The following is a 9,141-nucleotide window of genomic DNA, read 5'->3' as shown; positions in this document are numbered from 1 at the left end:
AGTAAGTTTATAGTCATTTGTTGCCCTTTTTAAAACTGTAAAAAAATGCCAGTTCGCTTCAACTGTTTTGGAGAAGGCTGACATGGAGCTGCACTAGCTAACTCGCTGTGTGTTAAGTGGACATACAAACTTCACTGGTGTTTTGACTGACATGAGGGTGAGTAAATAATGACAAAATGTTTCCTTTTGGGTGAACTTCTCCTTTACAAGATGACACAGATTCTGCTAGCCTGAGTTTGTCAGGCAGGCTGTTCCAGAACAGGGGCTCCAACTGCAAAAGCCCAGTCACCTTTAGTTTTAAGCCAGACAGGAGTAGATGGAGTTACAGTAATCCAAGCATAATGAAATAAAGGCAAAGATTTATTTTCCGGGATCAGCAGAGGAGAGCCAGGATCTGATTTTAGAGATGTTTTTAGCTGGAGAGAAAATGAACAACCCTCTTTACCTGTTTAGCTCTGAATCAAATACTACTCCCAAAATGTATAGCCTTGGGTTTAATGATACACAGAAAAGTAAAGATGCTGGTTGCGCTCAGATGAAGATCAAGATTTGTTTCCTCTGTCAAGAGACTCGGGGCTACTCAAAAAACATTTCCGGATAAAGCCCCGGTGCGACATGTTTATCGGTTAAATTACCTATGCCACCAACTTCACATACCACAGGTGACCTACTGTTAAGGTTTGCAGGACAGAAGAAGATGTAGATTTCTGTAAATTGACGACAAAGAGTGTGGCTCTGTGTGAGATCCAATATGACATTATCAGTGTATGAGACTGAATGTGGCATTTAGCCCATAGGCTAGAGGCCATCTTTTAGTCAGAGATGCCCTCTAGAGGCCATCTCATGAAGCGACATGTCTGACTGACTGACTGACTGACTGACTGACTGACTGAATGCATGACCTGAATTTGCATTATGATACCCTTGGCTGCGCCATGGGAAAAATGGGAAAATAATTCTGCACACTGCAAATAAAAGGGTGATCAGTACCAGTGAGCCCAATTTTCTAAGCAATTGAGCAGAATGATCATCATTGTCAAAGGCAGCTCCAAGGTTTAACAGAATTGAAATATTTCAAAAATGTTATTGGACTTAATGAAAGAAAATAGCAGCAGTGAACTAAGCCTGGAAGTGTCCAGGGAAAGAAGATTCTGAAACAAGGGAGCTGAGTGGACCCAGATGCAGAGAAGAGGCTGGAGACAGTAGTAAGTAAACTTAAAGAAGTCTTTACTGGCAGAGTCTTAGGCACAGTTCAAAAAGCTTGGTCTAGTGGTCTTAATACAAAGTGTGCTAGAAAATCAAGACAGAGCAACTAAAGAAAAACATCACAGCAGCAGCAGCAGCAGCAGTAACTCAAGATTCTATGCCACCCACTAGCTTGTCTGACTCTTCCTAAACTCACCAGTAATTTTACCACTTGCTGGTCCCATGAGAGCCCTGAGACCCCAGATTTCTTGTAAAGGTACAAAATCAGTGGGACACCGAAACCCTCTTAGACTGAGGTATTATGGTCACCCTCATAAGACCTGAATTCACCCCTAAGCCAGAAACCCCCATCCAGGTCTCTGGTCCTGCTTCCTGCATCTGCAGACCACACAAGGAACATTCATTCAACAGTCAGTGTGGTAGATAAACTGACGGCCTTAGTGTTGGTAGGGCAGGACTGTCCCATCTTCCATCACCTCTGGGCTCCCAGAGATATCTGCCACCAACACCGCAAATAGACTCCTCAGAACAAAAGTCAGAGATACCCGGCATGGACCCGGACTCACAAGAAAAGGAAGAACAGACCAGCATCCCCCACGGACAGCACATGGTTATCAATCAATCAATCAATCAATCAATTAATATGCAACAGGTGCAGCAGGCCCAAGCCAAGATATACAACCAGGGAGCCAAAGTCTGTGAATTTCAACTCAGAAAACTTGTCATAGTCCTGATCCCCACCTCAAATTCCTAGCTAAGTGGCAGGGCCCCTATGAGATTCTGGAATGAGGGCGGTGCATTTGCCAGGTCTGGACAACCTAGTGGATGGCCCAAGAGCATTGGAGTGGAGACTCGACCCCAGGGTGGTCAGTGAGATTTGACGCCACTTCGGGAAGATAGAGCCCCAACCTGTTTGCCTCCAGGGAGTCGAATCAGTGATCTCTGTTCTTCTCTCTGGAGAGAGATGACCCTCCATTGCTCTGTGCTTCTCCCACCTTCAGCCTCCTTCCACTGTTCCTTCAGAGAGTGCGGATAGAAGATGTGAGATTTATCCTCATGGCTTTGAGCTGGCCCCAGATGGTGTGGTTCTTGGAAATCCCACCTCTTCTGGATGGAACATTTGGGAACTCCTGGCCTAACGGGACCTGCTCTTGCAGGCACATTCCAGAAGTTATTCCACCCCTTTCCTCAGGCGCTCAAGATCTGGGCTTGGCTGATGGTGATTACAGCCTGATTTCCCAATTTCCTCAATGGTATCCAGAGGAGCATGGCCTGTAGCAGGGGGTCTCTAATCCCAGTTTGGGATGAGACCAGGATCCTGGACTCTTGTGTCCCCTTTGAGCCCCTCGAGTCAGTGGATGTGAAGGGGCTGGCACTTAAGGTAGTCACCTTGGTGGCAGTAACACTGGCCAGAAGGGTGGGTGAGCTGCAAGTCCAGTCAGTCTGTGGGGTCTCTAGGCAGATTCCCACCATATGGCATAAGGGTCCTATGATGGAACGAGTCCTGTGCTGAGATGACAGCGCACCGTCTCACAGTGCCCACTGTGACGACCCCCCTCTGTCTACTGGTCCTGCCTTGTGTTTTTTCCCTTTTCAGGAGGGGAGCTGGTGGACAGAGTTGGGGGATGCCCTGGGTTTTGTTTTGTTTTGTCTTTCCACATCACCCAACACCGCACACCATACTTTCCACTCATCCATGCACCCCACTTCACCGCTGATGCTGCTGATCTACACATTCCATTATTTAGATGGTTGTGTTCAGTTATATTCTTTATAATAAATTAATTTGGGCATTTTGAAGTTGTGCATGGTCTCCCTCATTGTTACCTCCTTGTGCCAGGATGTAACACAGCCAACTGGGGGCAGGTAAATAATGTACATTGGAGAGTAGTACTGTGATGTACACAGTCCAATTGTATTCACATATATACTTTGGTTGAATTGTATGCACCTTGTATCTGTAAGAACCTGCACCTCAAGCTCGAGGTCATTTGGAGATGTGTTTCATAAAAGACATCAGTAGCACTTACATTACATTACATTACAGTAAACAAAGTACAGGGTAATATCTGATAATAACTGATAATAGTAACTATTTATTATAATGTGTCATTTCTCAGTCAAATGCCAGTAATTTCTGGTGATAATGAGTAATTATTAGCATGACAACAGTAAGTTGTGTAATCATTACTGAATAGTTACTGTGTAATACCTTGGAAACATTTGTTTCCTGGCCCTTTATTCCTTCTTTCCTAAATGGAACTTCCATATTCTAGTTCAGAAGATGGATCAACTCAACAACAAATCAACAACATGTTCAGTACATGCGGTGTTCATTGCGTTATAACACAGTGGTTCTGCTGCAGTGCTTGTTTAAACTATGACAGGGATAGCTCAAGCCAGAAACATTGCTAAACTTAAAACTAAAACTTAAAGTAACCAGATTCACTGATTAGTTTCACAGATTCACTGTCCAGTCTAGATTTGCAAACTTGAATAATTCTCTCTCTAAGATTAACTGTCCAACACCATTAGAATAACATGTAAATTCTATTTTAGGTCTATTTTCTGTTTAAGAACCAAAATGTAGTCAGATTTCTGTTCCACTTTCCCCAGTCCAAATAAAAGTTCTGCAACCAGTTTGTTGAGCAGTTATTGTTGAAAACAAGCATCCTGGGTGAGACGACTATGGGACATCTACAAAACCACATATAACCAGTCTTGTCTTTGCTACATTGACATATTAGCTAGCAGTTAACCTTGGTGGCCTTTACCTTCATAGAATTATAAGCATTCTGGTTAAATCTAGGCTATACTCCTCTCAGACAAAATGACGAAACGTCACGCCTTCTGACATTTATAGATCCTCTGTTTAAGGCAAGGTTTACTAGCCCAGTGTTGTGGGAAAATTGCAATGTTCTGGAGAAATTGTTCTAATTTTGCTCAAACCATTTGTGGTGTTAGGTTGCCATACTCTTCCCAAGTGCCTGCACTGTAAGGCAGGAGGTACTAGGAGCCTGAGTTTGAAAATTACAACAGAATGTTACGGATTACTCTTTAAACTAGTAATCACTAATCTCTAGTGGATTACATCTTGAATGTAAACTTTCCAAACGTGGATATGTGCTACATTGGCCTGGAAGTGCAAAGCATAACCACATTTCACAAAACAATTTAACAAATTAGAAAACAATTAGCATTTCACAAAATAATTTTCATGTAAAAAACAAAAAACAAAACAGAAAACAAATAAAATGAAATAACAAATAACAAACTGCCTTCCATGTACACAGTAGGCCTACTTGTCAATAACTGACTGACTGACTGATTGACTGACTGCCGTGCAGGTTATATTTTAGATGTAGTACTAACAATAAACAGGAGAGGGACACACAGGACACAGACTGTCTCATAGAGACCATGATTTCTGAAGCTTTACTTCATTATGATTTATTAAAATTGTGCACCTTGTGTCTGATTTTATGAGTGTATCCATATGGGACAAAAATATGAACAATGATGCTGTAATCTTCTGCCTTGTGTGTTTACCTAAAAACATTTGATGGGGCTTAAGACTGTGACTGGATTGAGAAAAATGATTAAATAAATAAAATACAGCAAACATTGAAATAAGAATAGAATACTTCTTTCTTAACCAATATTTCTTCCAGACAAAAAGTGCTATTAGAGGCATACAATCTAACACCACATATTTCATAAAACTCAACAGTTGCTATCCTTCTCCATGCTCAGGCAGAGTGGGGTTTGCCAAGGCAGTTCCAACTCTGGGCCCTTCAGCTGGGAGATGAACTCACTAACCACAAGGCTATCCTTCCCCCAATGAAAAGATCAAAAGCACATGGTCTTTATCTAAAACTGTAAGCCCTGTTTGAGAGAAAAGAAAGGACTAACTCTTAATATTTGTAACTTTTAAAATGTAAAGATGCCATACTTGCTGTGATATACATATGCAATGTCGAATTCACAGCTTACATGAAACTGGGTTCTTGCCTAAAACATTTCATCGTGCTTGCAACTGTGATTTGGAAAATGGAAACAACAAAACAGAAGAAAATGAATACAGCAATCAAAGAACGACTCCAATTAGAACACAATTATCTAACCAAAAGCTGAATAGGAGTTATATGAATTCAAAGGCAGAGCCAGTCCTGTAACTGAAAAGACACAGGTTTGATATCTGCAGCCAATGTGTGTCCATATACAGCCATATACCTTGTCCAAGTGTCCTTGAGCAAGATACTGAACCTATAACAGTTCACTTATTGTAGCAGCTATGGATAAGAGTGTCACCTAAATGGCCAAAATGTTAAAGGATAATTCCAGTTATGGAAATCTACAGTATATCTCTCTACAGTATGTTGGCCTCACAGGAGTCAGGCTGCAGTATCTGAAGTGTAACAATGAGTTTAATAGATTTTCTAAACCAGGGGTAGAAAAAGGCATAGATCACAGGGTTTAAACAGGAGTTGAAATACAACAGCCAGATCACAAAAGCTGAAGACAAACTGCTATTTTCGGTCTCCTGCCCTGCCAGAGAGGGATAGTAATATGGACAGAAACACATTAGAAACACAGCAATGACAATACCAAGAGTCCTGGCTGCTTTCCTCTCAGATTTCTTAGCAGTTACAGTCACTGAATGCTGGAGTGTGACAGCCACAATGTGGGATCGCATGGCACGAGCCTGAGACACAGCCACCACAAATACTCTCATATACAGAACTATGATGACAGTTATGGGACTAATAAATGAGAAAACAAGGTCAACAGCTCCTGCAATGTAGTTTAGGTCAACTACACACTCTCCAACACAGGAATTATACCTGCCTAGTTGTCCTAGGTGATCATTTAGAATCAGACTGCTATAGAAAAAAGAGCAGATCCAACACAGACAAACACAGATTTTAACTCTTCTCTGAGTGACTTTGGTGGGGTAACACAGAGGGTCACAAATAGCCACATAGCGGTCGACTGATATGAGCACCATGTTTCCTACTGAGACACAGATGATGGTAAAGACAACAAAGAAAGACAAAGCACACATGAGGTCACCCAGGAACCAGCAGGACCCTCCAAGGAGGATTTCAGTCGGTATCAAGAGGAGGCCTGCGAGGAGGTCTGAGACAGCCAGGGAGAGGAGGAGGAGGTTGGTGGGGGTATGGAGCTGCCTGGAGAGAAACAGGAGCATTGTATTCATTAATATTTGCAGTATCAGTAGTATATCTAATCAGTAGATGTGGCAGATATCAGGCATTCTAACAATACAAAAGCATTGTTTAGCAACTTCTTTCTTCTCATCAAAGGCCAAGATGTGATAGTAACTCTCTTCTAGTCTATCAGCCATTTCTTTTGATACGTCTACCAGATTTATATATGACAAAATCAATGGCCACCTGTAGTGGGAGATGGAGATGATGACCAGCAGGTTGAGAGCCACAGTGAGAAGAGAGATGGAGAATGGCAGAATGTAGAGGAGCATGGCCGATGGACGCATCTGCTTCCTGCAGGAAGTGTTGAGGAGCTGTGGAAAGCAGAGTTCACCTCCTTCCAGGGTCTCCATCATCAGAGAGAGAGGAGGAGAGGAGAAGCTGCTGAGCTCTGGCAGCTTTCTGACCAAAGCTCTCTAACATACAGCTGATTTATCCCTCTCCTCCCTTTGCTTCCTTTCCTCCCATTCTGTCTCCTGAGACTGATGTCCCTCTTCCTTTCCATCATCCTCTTCATTATCTCTGCTGCTGTCACTCTACTTCCTCACCTCTTCTCTCGCCCCCCCCGGTCTTCTTTTCGCTCCTCCCTTCCCAATCCATCCTCCCTACTCATATCATTTTGCTCTCCCAATTCTAATGGTAATGGAAGTCAATCTGTGTAATGTCAATTTTTATGGACTATGGGCAGCGTTGCATATCTCCAATAAAATTGAAAACATACGCTGCAACTATGACAACAGCAGGCCATGTCAACAGGAAACGATGATAGAGGGAATTGCGTCCCAGAGCTGCTGCTGCAAGTCCTTCACCCTCTGGCCTCGACTCTTCCTGTGAGTGGCCCTTCTGATACAACACTAACACTTCTGACTGAGTGTCACTCAAAATGAAGGGGGAGTGCTTAGAGGGCGTAATGGGACGGGGGGATAGACATACACACAGAGGGAGGAATTTAGAATCCTGTCACTCAATCTCTGCTCTGACTACTAGAAGAGCAGCAAACCCACACCAATCCGCCCCTTAAACCTCTGTCCGAGAAACGCAAACTCAAAACTCAGAAATGCAAAGCCAAATTCCAGGAATGCATTTGTGCTTCAGTGCCATCTGCTGTACAAACCAAAAATGATGTGCTGTCCTCCGTACATCATTAGTCAGTCCCTCCAGGAACTTGCGATTTTGCGATCGCAATAATTAACGCAAATTCAAGAAATCTCTGCAATATTTGCGAGAGCTTGCAGTTTTGCAAAATTGCCGCAACTTTTCCGCATGAAATGGCCAAATCAACAGATCGCTTGTGATTTGGACCAATTGTCGCATTCGGTGTCGTGGTAACTTACGTCATCGCAGCGCGCATTCAGGTGGAAGATGAATAAAGCTCACCTGCCAACAAAAATGACTGCTATAGACCGTGCAAAACAAAAGAAAAGCAGCAAGAATCGAGGTGAGTGCAAAATTCAAGCTCTTGGAAGAGTTAATAGCTTAAACGGAGAGTGGGAGAGAATAGGGGGAGGCTGTGTGTGTGTGTGTGTGTGTGTGTGCGTGTGTGAGTGAGTGAGTGAGAGAGAGAGAAAACATTTTTTTTTTCCTTTGCTTGCAATTTTTCCCAATTCCCGCAATTTTACCGCAAAAAGAGCACATAAAACCCCGCAAATTGTATCACAATTTTTGAGAAAAGCTGCAGCAAAATCAAGCATTTTTGGCTGCAATAATCACAAAAAAACTCTGCGAAATCCTGGTGGGACTGATTAGTCATTTAACAGGCCCTCCTTCACTTCCCCTTGGCACTCGGTAATGCATAGCACCATGCATCACGCGAGTGGCCCCTTGCAGAGTAGGGAGGCGGAGTATGAGGGGGAGCAGAATATTTGAAATGGAATGCATTTGCCCTTAAGCAGGCCTAATAATAAATAATAATAATCAGTAATAAAACTTACACAGAACAATGAGTATAAAATATTGCAGATGAGTTCATTTCATAAATATGTCTAAATCCTCTAAATATTGTTTGTTTACTTACATTTATATACAGTATATCACCTGTTCGTGCACTGGAAATGACGGACGATCACAATGCATCCTGGGTAAGATACGCTTATGAAGTCTACATTGTTGTTGAGTAGCTCCCTCGGCCCTTGAAGGGTCGATCTCAGAAAGTTCACTTGAGTTACCAGAGTAATGGAACGGCACTTAAGATGGCCGACTAATGAAATGCACCGCATGTTGTTGGAATGCCCACGCTGTGCCCACACCCCCTTATCCAGCCTGCAGACATCCATACTTGGTGTTACATTAACCAAGTTGGGATCATGTTGGACAGTAACGTAAACTGCCCAGGCAAATGTATGTGCGGCGCAGATCAGGCAGCTGGACTGATCAGTACACCTGGTAGGGACAAGGCCATTTGAGGAGGGCACTACTGTTATCTACTTATCAGCTATCTTGGAGCCAAATTAGCTTAGCATCATGCATCACAGGCCCTGACACACCAAACCGACGTCAAAGAACCAGCGGCGACGAAGGCCGACTGTTGCATCGCCTCACGTCGCCTGCGTCTGGTCCAAAAAGTTGCACTTGAGCACACCGCAAAGACTACAGCCGACGGCCAACTAGCACGTACGTTCTGCGCCTGCGTGAGGGGAAATAACCATATGTCTGATAAGAAGTTGCAAATGGCACTGGCGTTGTCAGCCCTTGGTCTTTTGGTTGTGGA

The 9,141-nt window shown here is 43.2% G+C and overlaps 1 protein-coding gene across 1 annotated transcript; it reads right to left on the bottom strand.

Annotated features, from left to right (window-relative positions):
• Positions 1 to 5,575: 5,575 nt before the first annotated feature.
• Positions 5,576 to 6,790, bottom strand: LOC139923218 (trace amine-associated receptor 13c-like). The gene is made up of 2 exons (XM_071913946.2): positions 6,621 to 6,790; positions 5,576 to 6,395 (listed from the first exon to the last, which is right to left on the bottom strand). Exons 1-2 carry the CDS (start codon positions 6,788 to 6,790, stop codon positions 5,576 to 5,578), a joined length of 990 nt encoding a protein of 329 aa, XP_071770047.1.
• Positions 6,791 to 9,141: the final 2,351 nt, after the last annotated feature.

This window comes from Centroberyx gerrardi, unplaced genomic scaffold (assembly GCF_048128805.1).
Source record: "Centroberyx gerrardi isolate f3 unplaced genomic scaffold, fCenGer3.hap1.cur.20231027 Scaffold_165, whole genome shotgun sequence".
Classification (NCBI taxonomy): Eukaryota; Metazoa; Chordata; class Actinopteri; order Beryciformes; family Berycidae; genus Centroberyx; species Centroberyx gerrardi.
The sequence above is the reverse complement of the archived record's forward strand: the minus strand, read 5'-3'. Positions and strand labels throughout refer to the sequence as shown.

Coding starts and splice junctions, on each gene's coding strand:
- LOC139923218 (XM_071913946.2), bottom strand. CDS start 6,790: ATGATGGAGACCCTGGAAGGAGGTGAACTCTGCTTTCCACAGCTCCTC. Junction 6,396..6,620: donor ATCTCCATCTCCCACTACAG/GTGGCCATTGAT, acceptor GTTTCTCTCCAG/GCAGCTCCATACCCCCACCA.